Source organism: Leopardus geoffroyi, chromosome C3 (assembly GCF_018350155.1).
Source record: "Leopardus geoffroyi isolate Oge1 chromosome C3, O.geoffroyi_Oge1_pat1.0, whole genome shotgun sequence".
NCBI lineage: Eukaryota > Metazoa > Chordata > Mammalia > Carnivora > Felidae > Leopardus > Leopardus geoffroyi.
Genome location: NC_059338.1, coordinates 70,686,490 through 70,711,392, shown reverse-complemented (window position 1 = coordinate 70,711,392; position 24,903 = coordinate 70,686,490). Strand labels below are relative to the sequence as shown.

Here is a 24,903-nt window from a genome sequence, read left to right as displayed (position 1 = left end):
AGGTTCATCAGGCTTCTGTGTACAAGCCTGACTTTTATTCCAGTCTGCAGGCTTGAGAAAAGCTGTTGAGGGCCATCTGGGTGGCTCTGTTAAGAGTCCAAATTTGGCTCACCTGTCCTTGCTCTGTAGAGGTTTCTAGCTAGTGTGCTGGTTATCTTGCCCACAGCTAGGGGTTTGTTTCTCTAAAATCCCTTCAGGATGTTCCCTTTTGGCTAGCTTTATCCTACATTTGGCCTGGCACTCACCAATATATGTGGCCTAATTGATAAAAATCTGAGAGACCAGGTAGAGAAGTTTGAATAACTATGTTAAACTCTTCAGCAAACCCAGGAGAGTCTTCAGTTACTTTACTTTTTGTTTTTAATGTTTATTTATTTATTTTGAGAGAGAATGGAGGAGAGAGGGTGGGGAGGGGCAGAGAGAGAGGGAGAGAGTGAGAATCTCAAGCAGGTTCTGTGCTGTCAGCACAGAGCCTTACACGGGGCTCGAACCCACAACCCCTCGGATCATGACTTGAGCTGAAATCAACAGTCGGATGCTCAACCCCCTGAGCCACCCAGGGGCCCCCAGAAGACATAACTTTGAAGGGCCAAGTTTTAATAGGTTCAGGAGAGGAGGGAGAGGGGAGAGGTTCAAAGGAAAAGGGAAGTTTGGCAGAGAGAGGAAAAAAGCACTGGGCGTAAGTAGCTGCTGCGTCTGCAGACAAAGAGGATGGGGAAGGGGCAGGAGGCCTCAGAAGCCATTGTGACTCCTGTTAATTGTTGGTTTGCCTCAGTTAACTTAGAAACAGTATTTTTCGGCGCGCCTGGGTGGGCCCATCAGTTAAGTGTCGGTCTCATGATCTCGCTCAGGTCATGGTGTCCTGGCCAGTGAGTTTGAGCCTTGAGTCGGGCTCCATGCTGACAGTGTGGAGCCTGCTTGGGATTCTCTCTCTCTCCCTCTCTCTCTGCCCCTCCTCTGCGTGTGGGTGCTCTCTCTCTCTCTCAAAATAAATGAATAAATTTAAAAGAGAAATAGTATCTTTCTTTTCTTTTTTGTAATGTTTATTTATTTTTGAGAGAGAAGGTGTGAGCAGGAGAGGGGCAGAGGACGGAGGGCAGTGGGGGACAGAGGATCTGAAGCAGGCTCAGCACTGACAGCAGACAGCCTGATACGGGGCTCAAACTCTGAAACCATGAGATCATGACCTGAGCTGAAGTCAGACAGTCAACTGACTGAGCCACCCCAGTGCCCAAAATAGTATTTTTCAAAGAGGCAAATTTAGAATCCCGAAAACATTTGGGAGCCTCAAGATACCATTTAAAGTAGGCATCCCAAGGGGTGCCTGGGTGGCTCAGTTGGTTGAGCGTCTGACTTCAGCTGAGGTCATGATCTCGCGGTCTGTGGGTTCGAGCCCTGCGTCGGGCTCTGTGCTGACAGCTCAGAGTCTGGAGCCTGCTTCAGATTCTGTGTCTCCCTCTCTCTCTGCCCTCCCCTGCTCATGCTCTGTCTCTCTATCTGTCAAAAATAAATAAACATTAAAAAATATATTTTTTTAAATAATAAAGTAGGCATCCCTGGGGCGCCTGGGTAGCTCAGTCGGTCAAGTGTCTGACTTCAGCTCAGGTCATGATCTCACACCCTGTGAGTTCAAGCCCCGTGTCAGCAACACTCTGTGCTGACAGCTCAGAGCCTGGAGCCTGCTTCAGATTCTGTGTCTCCCTCTCTCTCTGCCCCTCCCCTGCTCATGCTCTGTCTCTCTCTGCCTCAAAAATTAATAAAAATAAAATAAAATAAAATAAAATAAAATAAAAATAAAGTAGGCATCCCATTCAGAGTATCTCCCTTCCCTTCCCTTCCCCTCCCTTCCCCATAATGGCCATTAAAGTTCTAAATTACTTTTGGTTAAGTCAGTCCACTTACTTATAAATGAGCATGTGGAGAGACCATAGTTTTTATTTTTATTTATTTTTTTAAATATTCTTTTTAACGTTTATTCACTTTTTGAGAGACAGAGACAGAGCACGAGCAGGGGAGGGGCAGAGAAAGAGAGGGAGACATAGAATCTGAAGCAGGCTCCGGGCATTCAGCTGTCAGCACAGAGCCTGATGTGGGGCTCGAACTCTCGAACCTGTGAGATCATGACCTGAGCTGAAGTTGGACGCCCAACCAACTGAGCCACCCAGGAGCCCCCCCCCTATTTTATAATTTTTTTTATTGTTTCTTTATTTTTGAGACAGAGAGACAGAGCATGAGGCGGGGAAAGGGCACACACACACACACACACACACACACACACACACAGAGGCAGAAACTGAAGCAGGCTCCAGGCTCTGAGCTATCAGCCCAGAGCCCAACCAGGGGCTTGAACTCACGAGCCATGAGATCATGACCTGAGCCAAAGTCGGATGCTTGACCAACTGAGCCACCTGAGACCATAGTTTTTAAATGTTTGTTTATTTTGAGAGAGAGTGAGCACAGCAGAGAGGCAGAGAGAGAGAGAGAGAATTCCAAGCAGACTCTGCTCTGTCAGCACAGAGCCTGACGTGGGGCTCAAACTCATGAACTGTGAGATCATGAGCTGAGCCGAAATTAAGAGTTGGATGCTTAACCAGATGAGCCACCTGGGTGCCCTGAGACCATAGTTTTCAAACTTAAAACCAGTAGGGAGGACATACTCAAAGCACTTATGATCCCTAGGATCCCATTTCTTAGAGGCTTTTCTCTAGAGCAAAGAGAATAATCCCTAAACAGCACACTTTCAGTGGGAACAGCCTGGCTCCAGAAGGAATCAGACCAAAGGCCAGCATGGTTCCAAAAGGAACAGTCTAGTTCCAAGTGGGAGTCAGACTGAGGCCAAATGGGTTATTCTCAGAAAAAAACAAGGCCTTGAAACAGACACTGAACAGCATTGAGAGCTCTAACAGAGAGGAGAGCTTGGAATCCAGGAGAAAATTTCCCCTCACACTTCAGGGTGGGTAAGAAAGCACTGAGCTCAGTTGGCGCTGTGGGTACGAGTACCTGCTTGCCCAACAGCCTCAGATTTGTTGGGGGTCTTCCGGGCCTCACTTCTGATCACCAAGTAATGTTAACCTTAAAGATAAAACTGCCACTTTTTTTTTGTTTAATATTTATTTATTTTTGAGACAGGGAGAGACAGCATGAACGGGGGAGGGTCAGAGAGAGAGGGAGACACAGAATCTGAAGCAGGCTCCAGGCTCTGAGCTGTCAGCACAGAGCCCGACGCGGGGCTGAAACTCACAGACTGCGAGATCATGACCTGAGCCGAAGTCGGATGCTTAACCGACTGAGCCACCCAGGCGCCCCAAACTGCCACTTATTTTATCCGTGAAAATGGGTTTATTTAGGAATAGCAGGGAATTGCATCCCGGGACAAGAAAGCTCTGTCAGAAGCACAGGCAGGTCTGCAAAGCACAGGAGAGCAAGGCTCTTTAGGGAGGAAAGGGGGTGAGGAGGAGGGGCTGTTGGCAACTAAAAGTCCTGCGGCAGGCAGAGGCAGGAAAGCAGTAGCCCCCTGGAAGGCTCCTGGTGGGTGCGTAATTGACACGAGAGCTCCCTCTGCTGGCCACCAGACTCCATTCTAAATAAGGTTTCGTTTTATTAATTTTCACACTGTATTGTCTATTGCTGTGTATCACGTTACCCTAAAAGATAGGGGCTTGAAACAGCAGACATTTGTTATCTAACAGCTGCTGTAGGTCAGGAATTCAAAAATGGCTTAGCTAGGTGGTTCCCGTTCAAGTTATCATGTGGTTGCGTTAGGATAGCCAGGGCTGCATCGGCTGAGGGCTGGACTGGGGCCGGAGGACCTGCTCACAAGCTAGCTGTCCCCAGCTCTCGCCCATGGGCTTTTCCATAGACTCCTCAAGTGCCTCAGCATACTAGCTAATTTCCTCCAGCCTCAGAGATCCAAGAGAGGGCAAGCAAGAGGCTGCATGACCTTTTATGACCTAACCTCTGAAGTTATCCACTGCCATTTCTGCTTTTGTTTGTTTTCTGTTTGTTAGAAGTGAGTACCCAGGGGCTCCTGGGTGGCTCAGTTGGTTGAGTGTCTTGATTTCGGCTTAGGTCCTGATCTTGAGGTTTGTGAGTTTGAGTCCCACATTGGGTTCTGCACTGACAGTGTAGAGCCTGCTTGAGATTCTCTCTCTCTCCTTCTCTCTCTGCCACTGTCCCGCTCATGCTCTGCCTCTCTCAAAATAAATAAACTTAAAAAAGAAGTGAGTAACTAAATCCAACCCATACTGAGGGAGAAGTGGATTAGGCTCTACCTTTTTTTGTTTTTAATTTTTTTTTAACATTTATTTATTTTTGAGAGAGAGATGGAGTATGAATAGGGGGAGGGGCAGAGAGAGAGGGAGACACAGAAGCCAAAGCAGGCTCCAGGCTCTGAGCTGTCAGCACAGAGCCCGACGCGGGGGTCAAACCCACGAACCGTGAGATCATGACCTGAGCCGAAGTCGGACGCTCAGCCAACTGAGCCCCCCCAGGCGCTCTAGGCTCTACCTTTTGAAGGGAGTATCAAAGTATTCCATACTTCGTGATATTAATTTTGTAGATAATAATGAACATTTTACAGTTTCCAGTTGTTCGTTGCCAGTACAGACATACAGTTAATTTTGACATTGTCCTTGTATTTCACAGCCTTGCTAAATATACTTCTTTATTCTAGTATCTCTATTGTAGATACCTAAGGATTTTCTTAAGCTTATTTATTTATTTTGAGAGAGACAGAGCACGAGTGGGGGAGGGGCAGAGAGAGAGGGAGAGAGAGAATCCCAAGCAGGCTGTGTGCTGTCAGTGTAGAGACTGACTGTGAGATCATGACCTGAGCTGAAACCCAAGAGTTGGCTGTTTAACTGACTGAGCCCCCTGGTGCCCTCCTAAGGACTTTTTTTTTTTCAATGTTTATTTATTTTTGGGACAGAGAGAGACAGAGCATGAACGGGGGAGGGGCAGAGAGAGAGGGAGACACAGAATCGGAAACAGGCTTCAGGCTCTGAGCCATCAGCCCAGAGCCTGACGCGGGGCTCGAACTCCCGGACCGTGAGATCGTGACCTGGCTGAAGTCGGACGCTTAACCGACTGCGCCACCCAGGCGCCCCAAGATTTTCTACATATCTTCTACATACCTTTCTACATGCTTTCTGAATCTAAAGAGTCTTACATTTTCCTTTCCAATTTGCATGCTTTTTGTTTCTTGGCTTAGTGCACTGGCTGGGACCTCTAGTACAAGGTTGAACAGGATTGGTGTCCCTGATCCTAGGAGGAAAGTGTTCGTTCCTTTCCCATTAGGCATGATTTAACTGAGGAATTTTCCTTCTATTCCAGTTTTCAAAGTTTTTTTGTTTGTTTAATTTTACAGAGAAAGTGCAATTGAGGGAGAGAGAGAGAGAGAGAGAGAGAATGAGAATTTTAAGCAGGCTCCACGCTCAGTGTAGAGCCTGATGCAAGCCTTGATCCCATGATCCTGGGATGGTGACTTGAGCTGAAATCAAGAGTTAGATGCTCAACTGACTGGCCACCAGGAGCCCCAAAGTTTGTTTGATTCTTATCATGATCAGATGTTGGATTTTGCCAAATGCATTCTCTACTTTTATTTATTTGATTGTATTTTGATTTTTAAAGTGTTAAACCAATTTTTTATTCTTGAAATATACCCGACTTGGTCATGACGTATTATTCTTCTTATATATTGCTGGTTTCAATTTGATAATAATGTTAAAAGGATTTTTGAAGCTATTCATAAATAAATTGGTGTGTAGTATTTTTTTTTAATGTTTGTTTATTTTGGAGAGAGACAGGGTGGGGTGGGGGGTGGGGGAGAGTACGTGCACACACAAGCAGGGGACGGTGAGGAGTAGAGAGTGAGGGAGGCAGAGGATCCAAAGCAGGCTTCATGCTGTCAGCACAGAGTCCCATGTGGGGCTCGAACTCACAAACTGTGAGATCATGACCTGAGCTGAAGTCAAGATGATTAAGCCACTGAGCCACCCAGGCGCCCTGGTATATAGTATTCTTAACTTGTTATGTCTTTGGTTTTAGTGTCAGGGTAATAGTGGCCTTACAAAATGACTTAGGGACGTGTTCCTTTCTCTTCTATTTTTAGAAAGGGCTTTTGTAGATTTGGTATTATTTCTACCTTAAGTGTTTGATGTAATTTACCAGTGAAACCATCTGGGCTTAGAGTTACTTTTTTGGGGAAAGTTTCTTACTGTAAATTTAATTTCTTTAATAGATACAGGGCTATTCAAATTTTCTGTTTCTTCTTGAATTCATTTTGATAATTTGTTTCATTCAGGTAATTTGCCCATTTATCTAAGTTAAACATGGCAATTTTTTTCCATACAAGGCCAAATGGTAAATATTTTAGGCTTTTCAGGTCATGTGGTCTCTGTTGCAGCTACTCAACTATGTTGTGGTAGCACAAAACAGCCATAGACAATACATAAACAAGCTAGTATAGCTATATTCTCATAAAACTTCAGTTATAGTAACATGTGGTAGACCAGATTCGGTCTATGGGTTATAGTTTGTTGACCCTTGACCTAAGTTGTTGAATTTATTGTCATAAATTGTTCAGAACACTGTCATTTTAATCTTTTTAATGGTCTGTAAGATCTGTAGTGATGTCCACTTTTTCATTCATGATGTTGGTAGTTTTTGTCTTTTCCTTTCTTGATCAGTTGAGTAAGAGTATCAATTTTATTGAGGTTTTCAAAGGAACAGCTTTTAGTTTCAACATTTTCCTCTATTTGTCTATTTTCTATTTAATTATTTTCTGTTCTTATTAGTATTGTATTTTACTTACTTTGGGTTTAATTTTCCTCTCTTTTTTATTGCTATTACTACTACTACTACTACTACTACTACTACTACTACTACTACATTATTTTGTTTTGTTTTAAGTAAGCTTCACACCCAGTGTGGAGCCCAAAAAGGGGCTTGAACTCACAACCCTGAGATCAAGACCTGAGCTGAGATCAAGAGTCTGACGTTTAACTGACTGAGCCACCCAGGTGCCCCAATTTTCCCCTCTTTTTCTAGCTTCTTAAGTGGAAGCTTAGGTCATTGATTTGACCTTCTTATTTAAACTTTCAAAGGTAAATATTTCCTTCCAAGCACTGCTTTAACTGCATCTCACATATTTTGATATGTTATGTTTACATTTTCATTCAGCTCAAAATATGTTCTAATTTCCATTTTGATTTCTACCTTAGCCTGTAGGTTATTTAGAAATATGCTTTTAAGCTTCCAAATATTTGGGAGTTTTTCTAGATGTATTTTTGTTATTGATTTCTAATTTAATTCCATTGTGGTTGGTAAACATATTCTGTGTGCTTTCATTCCTTATAAATCTGCTGAATCTTGGATTATGTCCCAGCATATGGTCTACCCTGGTAAAATAAAAAAAATTTTTTTTAGCTTTTACTAATGGAAAGTTTCAAATGTCTATACATGTAGACAGGATATAATGGTCCCCACATACTTATCACCCAACTTCAGCAATTACCAACTCATGACAGTTTTGTTTCACCTAAACTTTTTATGTTATTTTGAAGCAAATCTCAAATATGTCATTCACTCTGTAAATATTTTTTAAATCTTTTTGTAGAAAGAAAACTTTTTTTTTTTTTAAGCTTTTATTTATTTTGAGAAAGGGCATGCAAGCAGGGGAGGGGCAGAGAGAGGGAGAGAAGAATCCCAAACAGGCTTCGTGCTGTCAGCACAGAGCCCAATATGGGGCTCGATCTCACGAATTGTGAGATCATGACTGGACCAAAATCAAGAGTCTGAGGCCTAACTGACCTAGCCGCCCAGGTACCCCCACATTACAAGTTTATATGGGGGCTTCCAGGTCATATTTAGGAGCACAGGAACTTTACCTCCTTACTCTTACGTTTGTATCTTTTTTCTCCCATGCCAGGAATCTTGGTTCTCTGTGAGCCAGGATGACAGTACTGTTATCTTACAAGCGATAGGTGTGAGCTACTTACCTGTCGCATCCCACAATAAGCCTAGGATGGTCTTAGGGTAAAAATACCAGCTTCACTGCCAGTAACATGATTATTGAAAACAGGATGTGGGGAACCTCCATCCTGCTCCAGCAGTTCTCAGCAGCCTGGCCTGCCTCGTGCAAGGGGGGGTTTGGAGCTGGCACTTTTCCTCCTCTTCCTCTAGTCCCCCGTGCCTTTTACTTTGTTTGTTTGTCTGATTTTCTTAGTGTGGAACACCTGGGTGCTCAGTGGGTTAAGTGGCCAACTCTCGATTTGGGCTCAGGTCATGGTCTTACGGTCGTGAGTTTGAGCCCCGCCTTGGGCTCTGTACAGATAGCGTGGAGCCTGCTTCGGATCCTCTGTCTCCCTCTCTCTGTCCTTACCCCACTTACACTTGCTCTCTCTCTCTCTCTCAAAAATAAATAATCGTTTTGAGAAGGAAGACAGAGAAGGCATGCAAGGGAAGAGCAGAGAGAGGAAGACAGAGGATCCGAAGCAGACTCGTGCTGACGGCACAGAGCTCAATGTGGGGCTCGAACTCCCGAACCGGGAGATCATGACCTGAGCCAAAGTTGGATGCTTAACCAACTAGACTACCCAGGCACCCCTACTGTTTTTTTCCCTTAATTGTGGTAAAGTGTACGTAATATAAAATTTAACGTTGTAACCATTTTTTGGAACAATTCAGTAGCATTGAGTACATTTGCAGTATTGTGCAGCCATCATCAATATCCATTGCCAGAACTTTTTAACCAACTGAAACAGAAACTCTGTCATTAAAAAAAAAATTTTTTTTTTGATGTTTATTTGTTTCTGAGACAGAGAGAGACAGAGCATGAGTGGGGGAGGGGCAGAGAGAGGGAGATACAGAATCAGAAGCAGGCTTCAGGCTCCAAGCGGCCTGATGCGGGACTCGAACTCATGAAATGTGAGATCGTGACCTGAGCTGAAGTTGGACACTCAACCGACTGAGCCACCCAGGCGCCCCAGAAACCCTGTCATTTTTAAACAATTCCCACCCCTGTCTGCCAGCCCCTGACAACCACCATTCTTTCTGTCTCTGTCTCTGTGAATTTGCCTATTCCAGGTACTTCATAGACGTGGAATCCTACTACATGTGCCCTTTGGTCAGATACATTTGTAGCATGTATCAGATTTTCCTTCTTTTATTATGACTGAATATTCCCTTGTACGTATATACCACATTTGGTTTATCTTTTCTTTTGTCAGGGGACATTTGAGTTGTTTCTGCTTTTTGGCTATTGGGAATGATGTTGCTGTGAACATTGGTGCACAGATATCTGAGTCCCTGTCCTCAGTTCTTTTGCGTGTATGTCCTAAAGTGGACTATGCCACCACGTTTACAAGGCAAGTGTGGTAGAAGTTACATTGTCACGTTGTTCATAATCCTGTGTTGCAAAAGTTGGAAACGATGTCAGTCTTTCTGTTGCAGAGTTAGGCCAGATGCAGAACTATGGGCTCTTGTCTGTGTGTCCCGTCACCCAGGTCCTGTACCCTTAGAAGAACAGTGTTCTTGCTGGCTTCAGGCTCATGAGGGTCACCTGTCCCCTGTATCATGTCCTTGAGTTTTTCTGACCTCCATTGTTGCATGGACACACCCTCTTGCCGTCCTCTCTGTTCACCATTCTTGCCTCCAGCTTCCAGGAATCTGTGTGCTAATCATGAACTCCCTTTCTCTCTGATGCCCCTCTAGTTCTCCCACTGGGTTTATGGGGGGGGGCGGGGTCTCACCCTGGGCACGTGTGTGCTCAGATCCACACATCTCTTGCTCTAAGGCTGTGTGGCCCCCATGCCTCTTCCACCCCTCACGCCCCCAGCTTCCCTTACTTCCGAGGCGCAAGGGTCATCGTCTGTTGGGGAGAGAGGTTTGAGTCAGAGCAGACCCAGGGTTACAGCGTTGTGGTTTTGCCCTTATTGTATCTGACAGACTTTACTTTCCAGATCTGCATGATGGGGTCCTGGCCCATTGGAGGGACTAGGCTAACCGAGGCTACCATGGGACAGTGTGGCTGCTGAGGGACTGGAGCCTGTGTTGGCCTCCAGGTGACCTGGAGCTTCTGGAAGTCCTTTCTGTCTCCTAGCCAAGAGCTGGCTTTTCCCTTCAGTCCTCAGTGAGCCTCTTTTCAAGTGCAGATGTCTCCAGCCAAGTTTCTTTCATTAGGGCATCTAGGCCCCTGACACCTTGCTGTTAGTTTATTCAGTTTATTTTGGAGCTGGGTGGCAAAGGGTGAGGAAAGGGGAGAGGGAGGCTTGGAGCCTCTGGTTTCTGGGGAGAGGCCTGCCGGACTCTGGCCCCTCATAGGCACTGCCACCAGAGCTCGCTGTGGTCCCTGCCTGTGTCTAGAGCCTGCTCTGGCCCCCGGGGCCTCACTCCCAGGACCCCCTGGCAGGATTGTCACACGGCAGTTGTGACTGAGCTGAGTGAAATTTCATTCTGTGGGTTAGAATCCCGGAGAGCTTGCATTTTGTCTGGCTCTACAGGTCTGTGTCATGGTAGGGGGCTCTGAGGAGCACGGAGACCGCTGAGAAAGGATGTAGGCCCTTTGTGAGGGTCTCAGAGGAAGCTGAGACCGGGTGAGTTAGTCCTTGATGGGAGGCCGGGGAGCCAGAGAGGAGATGGGTTATGGAGCCACAGCATGTAGGACACCTCGTACAAGCTCAGGGACCGATAAATGGACCAGTGGAACAGTTGAGAATCTAGAACAGCCTCAGATGTGTAGGAACTTGCTTTATGTCCAAGGTGGCGCCACAGAGCAGTGTGCGGGGAAGCAGCCACCACACAAGCCGTGCTGGGACAGTTGGAGGTCAGGACGGAAGAAAAGTGAATTGGAGCGTGTACGGTCCCATAACGGACTGTTACAGTCATAAGAGGCCAACCCCTTAGAGCCACAGAGCTCCGACTGGACGTGCCGTGCTCCCGTGCCTGGAAGGTGTGCGTGGACACATAGGTAGAAAAACCACACCCGAGGTAGCGATCGCCAGAAGAGTGAGGGGAGGCCCTGACCCCGTACTGAGGGGGTAGCGCTCGCATGGTTCTGCCTCCAGTTTAGGTGTGTGTTCGGTATCTTCTATATTTGTATCACACTTCACCGTAAAAAAGACTTTTTGGAGGGGGCCCCGACACACTGGGGGAAATGTTGGAAGCCTGTCCGTCCCAGGCCCAGGCACGCATGGCTGCCATGAGATCCAGGCTGGCCGCACAGTGGTGGGAGGGCGTCCCGCCGGGGTGACGAGCAGGGCTGCCGAGTGCTGGGGTGGAAACCTGTGCAGGCCCTGAGTCCAGGGCGTCTGGGCTGTGTGTCTGAGCCCTGGCCTTCCGTGGGGCTGTCGGGACCATGGGGGTGCTTCATGCAGAGGTGAGGGGGTTGAGGTTAGTATTTTCAGTGCCCTGGGGCTGCAGTGTGGAGACAGGCTGGAGCTCCAGCTGGGAGCAGAGCAGCACCTGTGAAAGATACAGACCCAGTGGGAGTCAGGGCCCAGGGGTAGCTCCGGTCTTGCCTCTCAGGGCCTCCCCTCCCCTCCCTGGCAAGAGGGTCCAGCCACGCCGTGGGCCATCCCGTGGGCCTCCCCACTCCTGCTGTTGCCTGCTTCCTAGTTCTCAAACTCACCAGGTGTCTTCCCTCTGGGCCTTTATGCTGACCCTTCACTCAGACTGGTTGCTCCTTCCTGCCCATGGGATGGCACCTTGTAAATGGCCACCTAGCGCCCTTCCCTTGAATGCCAGCCTGGAGAGGCAGGAGCTGGACTGCTGCTTGTGGAGGAAACGAGTGAATGAGCAGGGAATGTGGGCTTTCTGGAGCCCAGGTCTGCCTTGGTAGCCGTTGTGGTGGCAGGGTCGTTGAGCCATGGTGGGGTTGGCTAGTGCCAAGGACGTAACCAGAGCAGGCACTCCCATCCTGGGGTTCTCCTGGGTGGTGGAGGCTGGTACCAGGGGAGTCTGAGGGACCGGAGGAGGTCCCAGGCCCCAGGCAGTAGCACAGGCAGAACTGGAGTTAGGTCCACCAAGGGGCTGCCCGTAATGGGTCCCTGAGACTGTGGTGGGAGACAGGCAGAAGGACAGAGGAACAGGCATATGCCACTCTGAGAGATTAGGACATGGAGGAAGGACGCTTTGAGAGTAGGAGGCCGTTAACCCCATTCCTGTGTTGGCTTTGAGAGACTTCAAAGCCTAGAATGACAGATGACCGTGGCACAGTGTGGATGTGGCTCCTCCCCTGAGAATCCTCTGGTGCCCTGGGCCAAGTGAGGATGATGATCCCCCCAGCCTCACAGAGCAGGTCTCTGAAAGTCATCCCGATGCTGTGACAGGCGAGTTTTGTGGCGGCCGATCCCTCCCATTCTGTTGGAATGATCCTGGGGGTTCCCCACTGCCAATGAGGCCAGGTGCTCAGGGAGCCATGTGTGCCCTTGACCCTTGAGCATGCGTTTCCTGAAGCTTCAGGGAGATGGACATCGATTGAGCATTTGAGCCCACAGCCCAGTGTCCCAGTTGACCAGCTCCCCTGGTCCCCTGGAGCAGGTTCAGTGTGGGACCCGGGCACGCTTCTTCTAGGGCAGTGCCTGCAGTGGGGTGGCTGTTGGAGGATGTGGATACCATTCCGGGACAGCCACAGGTCCCCTGTGCCTTCCCCAGCACGGGTCTCAGCTCTTGAGGGAGTGTCTCCCTGGTGGCTGATGGCCTGGCGGGCGGGGCGGGGCACCTTCTGTGGATGACGTGAGGGGGTCTTGGAAGGTCGTTGGCCCATTCCCTGTTTGGCGGAAGGTTTCCTTTTGCTTTTTAGTAGTTCTTCTATCCATTGCTGGTTATGTATTGCCAATACCACTTCCTTCTCCAGGCCATCCTTTTTTCACTCTTTTTATTTTTAAACATTATTTGGAGATCACTGTAGGTTTACATTCAGTTGTAAGAGGTAGTTCAGAGAGACAGTCCCCTGAAGACGTCTGGGACACTAGCATCCACACTGATTTTTCCAGTTTTATGTGCGCCTGGATGTGTGTGCACACATGTGTGTGTTTACTTCTGCGCATTCTTGTCACACGTGTGGGTTTTTGTCACCACCAGAATCAAGGTGCAGAACAGCTCCACGACAAGGACCCTGTGCTGCCTGGGTAGCTAGCCATGGCCATCTTCTCCCTCAGCCCCCACCCCACACCCTAGGATCTGACCACATCGAGGATATTTTATCACTGGGATCACATGGGATGTGACTGTTAGGTGCCCAGTGCCCTTGAGACCACCCAGGCTGTGTGCATCCATAGTTGGACCCTTTCATTGCTGAAGAGTGTCCCATGATGTGGGTAGACCAGAGTTCCGTTGAAGGGCTGGGGTGTTTCCAGTTTGGGGCTATTACTAATAAAGTTGCTATGAAGTTCGTGTTCAGGTGTTTGTGTAAACTTGGATGTCATTTCTCTAGGACAAATGCCCAAGAGTGCCCCTCCTGGGTCCTATGGTAAACACACATTTACTCTTTGTAAGAAACTGCCGAACTGTTTTCCAGAGTGGCTGTGCCATTTTACATGCCCATCAGCAGTGTGTGAGACCCATTTTCTTTAAACCCTTGCCATTCAGATAGACGTGCGGCGATATGTCACTGTGGTTTTAATTTGCATTTTCCTGATGGCTGATGCTGTTGAAGATCTTCTCATGGGCTTTTTTGCCATATGTATATCCCCTTCAGTGAAACGTCTGTTCGTACCTTTTGCCCACTTTCTTTCTTTTTTTTTTTTTTTAAATCTTTTAATTTTATTTTAGAGAGTGCAAAGGGGAGAGAGGGGCAGAGGAGAGTTGGGGGAAGGGGAGGGGAGGGGGGAGGGGAGAGGAGAGAAGAGAGGGGAGGAGAGGAGAGGAGAGGAGAGGAGAGGAGAGGAGAGGAGAGGAGAGGAGAGGAGAGGAGAGGAGAGGATCTCATCTCAAACTGAGTACGGAGCCTGACAAGAGGCCCCATCCCATGACCCTGGGATCACAACCTGAGCTGAAATCAAGAGTCAGACACTCATCTGAGTCACCCAGACGCCCTGATACAATTATTTTTTACATTACTCTTGTATTTACCAATATTCTTCTGTTTTAATTAATTTCACTAGTTTTCCTAGAGGATCTTTCAGGGCATCTGGGTGGCTCAGTCTGTTGAGCATCTGTCTCTTGATTTCAGCTCAGGTTCGTGATCTCACGTCGGACTCTGCACTGACAATATGGATGGGGCCTGCTTGGGATTCTCTCTCTCCCTCTCTCTCTCTGCCCTTCCCCCTGATCATGCATGCTCTGGTTCTCTCTCTCAATAAACATTAAAAAAAGAAAAAGACCTTTCAGGTTTTTATCCTACACAATGTCATTTGCACATAATGAGTTTTTTCCACCCTTCCTATCCTTATTCCATTTCTTTCTTTTTCGTGCCCAGGTGCACTAGCTAGAAGTTTAGTACAAATATGACTCGAAGTAGCGATACAAACGTCTTTGTCTCATCCAGCAGGTTTGTTGTTTTTCAATTAGGTTGGGATGGACAGGACCCAGAGGCAGGAGAGAGCTGATGTTGGAAGACGGGTCCTAGAGAGGTCCACTGGGCATGGGTCCGGGTCTTTGCTGTGGGGTGAAGCACTGTGGCGGGGGGCCAGTGGCAGGTGGATTGTTGGACTAGGTGGACATCTGTGTCTAAAGGCTTCTGTCTTCTCATGAAACGTGTCAGCAGCTGAGCATGAAAATATGGGAGAAGAGGCAAGGGAAGCTGTGAGATTTCTGGAAGAAGTAGTGCCATGGAGTGTGTGGGGCTCCCAATTGGGTGGACGCTGGCCACCTGGACGGTGACACAGTTCATCCAAGACAGAACAAAGGAGACAGAAGTTTATTGAACACACTGCAGCAGGCAGGACAGCAAAGCGGAGACTGTCTGTCAGGAGCGGGGGGGGGGGGGGGGCGGTGTGGGGGGAGCTGTAGCTAAGTCAGGGAGTGAGGAGGTATGGAAACTATAGAATTTTCTTTTGGTAACTGCCGGGTTGTCAGTAACCCACTGTGGTCAGCTAGGACCTGTGTTGAGGTGGGTCGTGAGGGGCCTGTTTGTATTCAGCCCCGTGGGTGGTCGCCACGAGTGCCCTTACTTACTCAGGCTTCCATTGCTCAAGCCTGCTGCCTAAAAGCAGCCTCCACAGAGTGGGCCCTGTGCTTGTCTGATGTGTGGCCTTTAGTTCCTGGCTCTGCTGGTTCGTTCGGAGCTGGGGCAGTGGTGCTGGACAGGCTGGGCTTCCCATCTGGGTGCTGTAAGTCAGGAGGGCCACAGAGTGTGTGATGGCTGAGTACGGCCTGAAGCTGCAGATGAGGACGTGGGGGCTCTGGAGTGCTAGGGTCAGCAGGACTGAGCTGGGGCAGGTGCTGGTCTGAGAAGGGGGTGTTGAGCCGAAATGCCAGAGTGGGGGTCGGGGACAGTTACTGGTGGTGACAGGGTCGAGGGCATCATTGGGGCAGAGGGCGAGGCCTTGGGCAGGAAGAAGAGGTCGAGACTGAGGGGCAGGGCGTTGAACATGGTCACGGGACTATTGAGACCACCAGGAATTCAGGCCTGGCGCGGCGGTGGGGCGATGCCCACAGCAAGGGCTGGTGTGGGTGGTAGGCACAGCTGATGGCTCACGTCAGCTGGGACTCTTATGGAGAGGAGGGGGGAGGGGGCTGCAGGCCACAGCGAGAAATGGGGCGGGGGGGGGTGGCTGATGTGGGGAGAGAAGGCTGGCAGGAAGGGAGCAGGGTGGAGGGGACCTGGGACTCCCAAGGGAGAGTGAAGGCCCAGAAACAGGGCTGAGGTCATTGGTGGCGAGGGTTTCAGAACTGGGGGATTGAGAACAGGGTCAGAAACCCCCTCCTCGATGCTGCTCCCCTCATCCAGCCTATCTCTGTGTTCCCTTCCATCTCAGCCGAGGTCTGAGGAGGTGGAGCCCCCACCGTGTCCTTGCCAGTTCTCCGAGGGTTCTTCTGCTGGGCTGGCAGTGGTGTCCTCACCTTTGTCTTCTGAGCCGTGGCAGGTGTATCCACAGGGAAGTATCTCGAACAGAGTGTTTGGTCTACAGCCTTTTATGCTCTCTAGAGGCTGGCCTCTGTGGTCCAGCCATAAAAGCTGTCCAAGCTCACATCCTACTGTTAATTATTAGGGAGGCGACTGTCTGACTGGATGTTTCGGATGGGATCTGTGTCCTTTGTCCCGTCAACTGCCTTGGACTGCCCCGCCACTTGACTTGAGGACCACTTTGTCATGTTTATTGTAAATATTTTGGCCAGCTGACCATGTGTTTTCTGGTTTTGTAGTTGTTTTTTTTTTTTTTTTTTTTAAGTTTATTTATTTTGGGAGAGAGAGAGTGTGCGAGAGCAGGGGAGGGGCAGAGAGAGAGAGAATCCCAAGCAGGCTCTGTGCTGTCAGCATAGACCCCGACTCGGGGCTCGAACTCACCGACTGTGAGATCATGACCTGAGCGGAAGTCAAGAGTCAGACGCTTGACCGACTGAGCGCCCCCCCCAAGGGCCCCTGTAAGGTTTTGCTTCGATTTGCTTTGTTTTTCTGTGCATTTTGAACATCTAGTGCAACTGGATTGATCGGTTTTCTGTTTTTGTTCCTGGGTTTTGTGTCCAGTTTAGAAAGGCTTTCCCCTTTGCTGGGATCACACAGATACTCTTTCCTTCTTGTACTCCTGTGGCTTTAGTTTTCCTTAGGTCTGTGTCTCTGATGAGTCTGGAGTTGATTTTGGTGTGAGGACAGAGGTGGGTCCTGCCCTCCGTGGCTGTGTGTTGAAGCACAGCCCCTCCCCCCTCCCCCCCTCCCCCTGCTTAGTGCTGCGTGGCCCCCCGTGCTCCCTGTGTGGCCCCTCGTGCTCCCTGCAGTGACCACCCCGTGCTGCCTGTGTGGCCCCCCCATGCTCCCTACAGTGGCCCCCGTGTTCCCTGTGTGGCCCCCTCCCCTGCTGCCTGCAGTGACCCCCCCCTCGTGCTCCCTGCAGTGACCCCCCCCCCCCGTGCTCCCTGCAGTGGCCCTCTGTGCTCCCTGCAGTGACCACCCCGTGCTGCCTGTGTGGCCCCCCAGCAGGTGGACTCCCCCAGCCTCCACCACCAGTCTCTTCCCCTCTCTGAACAAGGCCGTGGGCGAGTGAAGCCATGGCTCCGGGCTCTTGTGGCACCATCTCTAATCCTCACCCAGACGCTGAGGGTGTGATGTGGTGAAGTAGTCAACAGGGGACTTTGGGTGTAAGCATGGCCTCAGTTTCCCTGTGTAGCAAATGGGGCCTGCTGGAGGCGCTGTGGGGGTTATGCGGCAGGGCTGCAGAGACACTCAGGCCAGCATGGGTCTGTTCACGCTGGGCTGGGCTCTGGGTCCTGCGCCTTCAGCCATAGTCTTTGGGGATGGCCCAGTGGTGCGGGCTGAGGGGGGAGGGCTGTCCTCAGGCTCCTCTTGTCTTTCCCATCTCACTGCCACACTCTTGTGCGGCTTACCTGGGCACAGAGCTGAGACCTGGAAAAAAAACCACTCAGATTCTCTCTGACATTCCAGAGAGACTTGGGGGAAAATTTGTAGACGAGGCAGGAGAAGCCTTGCTTACCTGCCCCCCCCCCCCACCGTCCCGCACCCCCCCACCACCCTGCAATGTGGGTGTGGCGTCGTGGCCATTCGGTGGGACTCCACTAAGCCATCCTGGCCTTGGTGGCTCAGCTAAGGGTCAACTCTTCTACTTGTGGCAGCTGTTCCTGGACTGTGGCTGGGAGGGGGCTGGGGACCAGAAAGCTTAGGGCTGAGCCTGGAGGGGCCAGGCACTGGGCACTGTGTCACTCCTTGAGGGAGACTGTCCTGGCATCCGGCATCCACTGCAGTGTTTTCCTGGGACTCCCCGGGTCACCTTAGGGTCACTGGGGCTCTAGAGGAGATAGTCGTCAGCCCGAGGACCTGCCCAAAGGTACATGGAGACTGCCCTTGGGCATCTAACAGCCAGGAGTGCTGCTGGAGGGGCCCACAGCACACCAGGGCTTCAGGAGGCTGGGGCCACCAGAGTTGGGGGCTGAGGACCCATGTTAGCTTCGGGGTTCTTCCTGTTGTGGCTTAGTTGGGGGAAGGGGGTGCTCTCCAGATCCTGCTCCGTGATGAATTCTCATGGATGGCCTTTAAAATGAATAAACCAGAAGACATGTATTCAGTTTGCACAGCTGATTGCTCTTGGTTTTCTGTAGGACACGGGCATCAGAATCTCTTTGTAGAGTGATGGGGTGGATGATGCCTTCTAAATCTTGCTAAACTTGGCAGTTGGGTGGTGGCTCTGGGACTGGTGCCTGTCCTTGCCTTTGAGAAGTGAACCTGGCCCCTGCAGCCCTGTGGGGCCTGTAGGTGGGCCACCTTCCTTGTGGGTGGGGCATCGTCACATCCTCTGTGGGCCCCCTCCCCTGCCTTGCTCCTTGCTGATGGTCTCTTGGGGTGGGCTGTTCAGGTCAGCTTCCCTGGAAGGCCCAGAGAGGTGACAGTCACACCTTGTGGCCAAGTGTGTGTGGGGTGGCCTGCTTCCTGGGGGTGGGGGGAGCATGAAGGGAGGGGCTGTGAGTGGCCAGGAGGGAAGGATAATCTCGCAGAAGACGGGCGCTCGCCCTGGTTTGTAGCTGGCACAGCCCTCGGAGCACTTCCAGGAGAGCCCAAGGAGACCGTGACTTTGTGCAGTCAAGCCTGGGGCAGATAGGTCAGTGTGGCCGTGGAGACCAGGGTCAGAGCCTGGGGCCTTGAGAAACTTGCGGAGAACAACTCCCTGGAGGGGCAGCCTCGCGGGGAAGGCTCCGTTGTGGCTGTCAGCACAGCGGTCCTTGCTCTCTGCTCTCAGCTGCACTGCCCTTTCTGGGAACTCTGAGTGAGCCCCCTCACCCCCTGCCAGGAATGTTGTCCCATGTGTCCCATGGCCCTGGCTGGGACAGGGCAGGGCTAGTGTTCTTCCCTGCTGGCCTGCCCCACCTGGAGCCAGCCTTGATGTGTTTGTTTCCTGTTCCTCCTCCACAGGCTGGTGGATGCCACCTGCTGTCTGCAGCCTGATCAACTGCTCTTCCAAAAGGAGGCCCTCCTGAAGACATAATCACCAGGCCTGCCGTGCCCCTGGTACCCTGGCTGCTCACACAGTCTCACTCCTGGGCACTGGGGGCCGAGACCCCAGGACTCTGAGGGCACGCCCTGCCCCGGTTTCTCTGTGGCTGTGGGGCCCGCCCTCTGGCCACACCCCCCCTGTTAGCACTAACATACTGACCCTGGAAGAGTGAGGGAGAGGGGAGGGGAGGCCAGGCCATGGCTGCTCCCAGGCCCCACCCAGGATCCTAAGGCCTGGAAGGTGAGAGGGCTTCTGGAACTCGTAGGGGCCTCTGCCCATTGCCCTGCCCCTGCTTCACCCTCATCCAAGTGCCAGGACGCTGCACCTCTCTTATCTAGGTAATTAGCTTCAGACCCTGGACCGAGGCTGGCCAGGTCGTGGGCTGCTTCCCACAGGCTGTGCACCCTGACCCCAAGAGGGAGGTGAGGCCCTGCCCGTTGAGTAGCCGAGGTGCTGGGGCTCTTGAGAGGCAGGCAGCAGGTGCCCTCCCACCCTGCCCTTTCTGCCCGGGCCTGGTCACGGCGTGGGGCCTCGTGACCCAGCCTTGCCAGGGGCAGAGGGCACCACTGAGCCTTGGGGAGGGGATGCCCCCAAGGGTGCCAGTCCAGCCAGCTGCCCCACCCCTCAGGCCCAGTCTGGCCCCGGTGCTCCCCCACCTGGTGCCCCGAGCAGTCCCCCGGGCAGGCGGCCCCCGCCATGGCCGAGCACCTGGAGCTGCTGGCAGAGATGCCCATGGTGGGCAGGATGAGCACACAGGAGCGGCTGAAGCATGCCCAGAAGCGGCGTGCCCAGCAGGTGAAGATGTGGGCCCAGGCTGAGAAGGAGGCCCAGGGCAAGAAGGGCTGCCAGGAGCGGCCGCGGCCATGGAAGGAGGCAGCCAGCGGCCGGCCACAGAAGCGGGTCCTTTTCCCTCCCAGCGTTGCCCTCCTGGAGGCTGCTGCCCGAAATGACTTGGAGGAAGGTGAGCATGGCTGAGCCCTAGGGCAGACCCTGTCCTCCACCTCAGTCCTGGAGAGAGCTGCGGAGGGCACAGTACTGTCCTGCGGAGGCCCCGGGGCTGGCCTGGTGTCCTCTGGCGCTTGCTCTCAGTGGTCGGCCACTTGAGGCTCACCAGTGATGGCGCAGCACACTGGGGTGCTGCTGCAGGGGTGAGGCTGATGGGATTGGGCAGGGGCATCGGGGAGCCCACAGGAGCTTGGGCAGTGCCCAGGGCTTGGCTCAGGTGGGCTGGGAGTGGCCCATCTTCTTCGGTGCCTCTGGCCAGGGCACTGGGCGATGACCAGGAGAGGCCTGGCCACCACCTGCTTGGGCCCTGTCTCCACCTGTGTAAAGGAGGGCGGCCATGCCCACCTCAGCAGGTTAGAGTGCGGGGCCGGAGGTCCCCGCAGGCCAGCCCTCTCGACACCTGCCTCTGCCCATCTTTGACTTCTTCCTCCCCATCAGGACCGCCCTGGCCAGTGACAGGCTCCTCGTTCCTCCCCTGCACCCTGTGTGCTCATGGCCCCTCTGCTGTCCCTGAGGGGCTCCTGAAGGCTCGTCCTGCCGTCCTCCAGGGCAGAGGCTGGGGTGCAGAGGGCAAGGAGAGGCGGGCAGTGCCTCAAGGCAGGGGCGGTAGAGGAGGGCGTGGTGGGTGTGCCGCTGGTCCAGGCTCAGGGAACTGTGGGAAGTGGGGTGCATCACCCTGCTGCCCATGGAGCATATCTGGGAGGGCCAGGCCAGTAAGGAGGTCTGGGATGACCTTGGTGACAGTCTAGGCCCCAGATGGGACCACTGAAGAGTGAGGACAGGGATCAGCTCTACTGAGGGAGACCTTGGAGAGGGTGGGCCTGGATGCCTGGGGCCCACACTGCAGGCTGCAGCTGGGCAGGGGGCCTGCGCTCACACGGGAGCCTGAGGGCTGGGAGTGCCCTGATTCAGGAGGGGTGGGTCCTGCTAGGTGCTGGGGGCAGAGGGCTGCTGTGTATGCCCACCTGGAGCCGACAGATACCCAGAGCCCCGACTCTTGAGCCCTCAGCCTGGACTCGGGTGTCCCTCTTGCCACCCACACCTCTGTCTTCCTCACCACTCTCTGCTCCCGGCTGCGGCACAGCAGTCCGCCCAGGTACCTGGCGCCCGGGCTGAACAGTGTTGGCCTGGCAGGACCCTTAGCCCTGCGTCCTGACCACGCTTCCCGCCCCCTTCTCACAGTCCGCCAGTTCCTCGAGAGCGGGGTCAGCCCTGACCTGGCCAACGAGGATGGCCTGACGGCGCTGCACCAGGTCAGCCACGCCGAGGGTGGGGTGGGAGAGGAGGGGGCGCTGGCCGGGGCGCTGGCCTCAGGCTCTGTGGTTCGTAGAGCTGCATCGATGACTTCCGGGACGTGGTACGGCAGCTGCTGGACGCCGGGGCCGAGGTCAACGCCCGTGACAGCGAAAGCTGGACACCCCTGCACGCCGCGGCCACCTGTGGCCACCTGCACCTGGTGGAGCTGCTCATTGCCCGGTAGGGCCCCGCTGGTGTGGCCAGAGCTGGGGAGGGGCCGCAGCCAGGCCAGGGGGCAGGGCCTTCCTCGCGGATAGTAGTTCTTCCTGAGACACGAGCCTGTTGTCCCCTCCACAGGAAGCACACTTGGCCCTTGGCCTCTTGTGTTCCCTCTCACCCTTGCTTACCCTGACATCATGCTGGTGGAGAGCAGGGCCTGGGCAGAGGCTGCAGACACTGACGTCAAGGGGACAAGCGTGTGCCCAGGGCAGTGTGGTTGTCTGCCCGGCAGGCTGTCGGCCTGGGCACATCCTCCTGCCGAGCACTCTTAGGGGTTTGGGAACTCCTTGAGGGCAGGCCTTGACCTCTAGCTCCGGTCCTCCCTGGGGTCTGCCCAGAGAACTGCCACTCTGGGCAGAATGATGGGGGTGGCAGTGGTGAAGACGGAGGTGGGGCCTTTGACAAGGAGGGCGGAGCAGGGCAGAGCTGCTTTGGACACAGGCCTTGGTGAACAGAAAGGGGCATCCAGGAATCCCCCCATAGGGACCCCTGTAGTAGAGCAGACGCCCAGGGGCCCAGGCTGTCCTCCGAGTGGTCCAGGTGCTGATGGTGGGTATGTGGGCGGGTGGCAGTCTCTCCCCTTCACACACAGATGCCGCAGAGTAGGAGGGATGGATGTGCACAGACAGCCCCTACCCCCTCCCTGCTCCTCTCCACAGCGAGCACCCACCTTTGTGTTCTGGGCTCCCTTCAGCTCCCTGTCTTTCCCTGGGGCCATGTTCCTGCCTGAGCCCCGTTCTCTGCAGCTGTCTTCTGTCATCTGGGCTCTCCTCCCTCTGTCTTTTGCTCCCCAAGGCTTCTAGAGTCCCAGCAGTGCCCCCTGGTACGTGGGCCCGTTGTGCAGGTTGACAGGGACAGATGGGTGTCAGGAACCTGGAGCTCAGACGTGGGTGGAGACTGGGGGGTGGCCTGCCTGGTGTGAGTACAGGATCCAGAGCTGAGGTCCACAGCCAGATGGTCCCAGGGGCACCGGGGGCCTGGGCCTCCTCCACATTCAACCCACACTGTCCAGGAGAGCAGCCCTAGGCCGAGGGCCTCTGCAGAGGGTGGACTGGAGGCCTCCGTGGGGGAGAAGCGTTCTGTGGCCAAAGCCCCTGTCCATTCTGCTTGCAGTGGTGCTGACCTCCTGGCCGTCAACACTGACGGGAACATGCCTTACGACCTGTGTGAGGATGAGCGGACGCTGGACTGCCTTGAGACAGCCATGGCCGACCGCGGTGAGTACGGCCCCACCTGCCTGCCAGGGTGCCCGGGTGCCAGCTCTGAGCCCCGCTGCCTTGCAGGCATTACCCAGGGTGGCATCGAGGAAGCCCGGGCCTTGCCGGAGCTGCACATGCTGGACGACATCCGAAGCCTGCTGCAGGCAGGGGCCGACATCGACGCCCCCCGGGACCATGGGGCCACGCTGGTGACGATGGGGCCACGTGGGTTGCAGGTCGGGAGGTTGCTGCTGGAGGGGCATGGCGGGGACTCAGGGCTGGGCGGTGTGCCTGCAGCTCCACATCGCTGCTGCCAACGGGTTCAGTGAGGCGGCCACCCTGCTGCTTCAACACCGAGCCAGCCTGAGCGCCAAGGACCAGGACGGCTGGGAGCCGCTGCACGCGGCTGCCTACTGGGGCCAGGTGAGCGCCAGGGGCGGGGGCAGCCGGGCCTGGGCCGGCGGCTCCTGCCTCTGAGGCCTTCAGCAGCCCGGGCTCGCTGGCCCCTCAGGTGCACCTGGTGGAGCTGCTCGTGGCACACGGGGCCGACCTGAACGGGAGGTCTCTGATGGACGAGACACCTCTTGGTGAGCTGGGGCCGTCTCCGCCGGTTGTAGAGGGTGGGTGAGAGGGCACCGGTGACCACCCACTTCTCCCCAGACGTGTGCGGGGACGAGGAGGTGCGGACCAAGCTGCTGGAGCTGAAGCACAAGCACGATGCGCTTCTGCGCGCCCAGGGCCGCCAGCGCTCTCTGCTGCGCCGCCGCACCTCCAGCGCAGGCAGCCGGGGGTGAGCGCGCAGTCGACCCCGGTGTCCTACCCTCCGCTGGCAGACCCCCCTCCTGCCCCCCCACCCTCACCCCCACCCCTGCCCCCGCCCCCGGCGCTCAGGTGCCAGCTGGAGCTCTGGGCAGTCTGCGGGGCAAGTGACAGCCTTTCCCCCGACCCTCCCCCAGAAAGGTGGTGAGGAGGGTGAGCCTGACCCAGCGCACCAGCCTGTACCGCAGGGAGCATGCCCAGGAGGCCATCGTGTGGCAACAGCCACCACCCACCAGCCCAGAACCACCCGAGGAGGACGAAGACGGCCAGACGGATGCAGAGCTGCGACCCACGTCCGGCGAGGTGAGCCCTGCGCCGTCCACCTCCAGCATGCTGGCTGGGGGCCTGGGCCCTGCCCTCTCTGGGTGGTGACATTGGTGACTCCCTAGCCGGCGGGAGCAGTGTCCCTGTGCCCATAAACTGGCTAGCGTGCCACAGGGGCGGCTCCTGCTCCCACTCTCATTTCTGCCCCCTGACCACCGTGCATGCTGGGGCCCAAGGCCAAGGGAGGCCAGAGAAGGCCTTCCTGATGGCCTCTGGGCCCACGCTTCCCCAACAGGAAGAGGACCCCGAGTTGGCCAGGCCACACAACGGCCAAGTTGGAGGCACCCCAGGGCGACACCTGTACTCCAAGCGGCTGGACCGGAGTGTCTCCTATCAGCTGAGCCCCCTGGACAGCACAGCGCCTGACGCCCTGGCCCGGGCCAAGGCCCACCACACCCTGGCGGAGCTGAAGCGCCAGCGAGCTGCTGCCAAGCTGCAACGGCCCCCACCCGAGGGGCCCGAGGTCCCAGAGTCCGGCCTGCATGTGGACGCCGAGACCCCCCAGCCCGAGCGCAGCTCCAGGGCTGGCGGAGATCCGCCCCTGCTTAAGCTCACGGCACCCTCGGAGGAGGCCCCCACGGGGAAGAGGCCGTGCTGCCTGCTCATGTGAGGGGCTGGCACGAAGAGTGGTGAGGGTCCCGTTGCCAGGCCCAGCCAGAGGCTACCTCGGGACCCCGCTCCGGAGACCCCAGTGTGTGCCTGGTGCTGCTATTCAGGGGCGGCCGGTGCAGGGCCTTCCCTGTTTGATGCATCTAGGATGCCAGTGTCTTCACTCAGGGATGAGCCTGTGGCAGAAGCCATCCTGGGGGCTCCTGGCTGCAGTGACCTAGTTTCATCCTGTGACTTGATAAAGGGCTGTTTTGCCACCTGCCTTGTCGTGTGTGTCAGCTGGGCCGCTGTCCCGAGGGTGGGGAGTGCCGTGTTGCTGTTCCTGGGTGTGC

At 54.1% G+C, this 24,903-nt stretch overlaps 1 protein-coding gene across 3 annotated transcripts in view; it reads left to right on the top strand.

Annotated features, from left to right (window-relative positions):
- Window positions 1–24,828, top strand: part of PPP1R16A (protein phosphatase 1 regulatory subunit 16A) — a 42,129-nt gene extending 17,301 nt beyond the window's left edge. For all 3 annotated transcript variants that reach the window (XM_045455604.1, XM_045455605.1, XM_045455606.1), the window contains 10 exons: window positions 19,019–20,061; window positions 21,288–21,358; window positions 21,436–21,581; window positions 22,734–22,837; window positions 22,904–23,028; window positions 23,117–23,242; window positions 23,331–23,406; window positions 23,480–23,609; window positions 23,776–23,941; window positions 24,198–24,828. In XM_045455604.1, the coding sequence (XP_045311560.1) occupies window positions 19,797–20,061; window positions 21,288–21,358; window positions 21,436–21,581; window positions 22,734–22,837; window positions 22,904–23,028; window positions 23,117–23,242; window positions 23,331–23,406; window positions 23,480–23,609; window positions 23,776–23,941; window positions 24,198–24,572 (1,584 nt within the window). In that variant the 5' untranslated portion in view covers window positions 19,019–19,796 and the 3' untranslated portion in view covers window positions 24,573–24,828. The remainder of the gene's footprint in view (window positions 1–19,018; window positions 20,062–21,287; window positions 21,359–21,435; window positions 21,582–22,733; window positions 22,838–22,903; window positions 23,029–23,116; window positions 23,243–23,330; window positions 23,407–23,479; window positions 23,610–23,775; window positions 23,942–24,197) is intronic.
- Window positions 24,829–24,903: the final 75 nt, after the last annotated feature.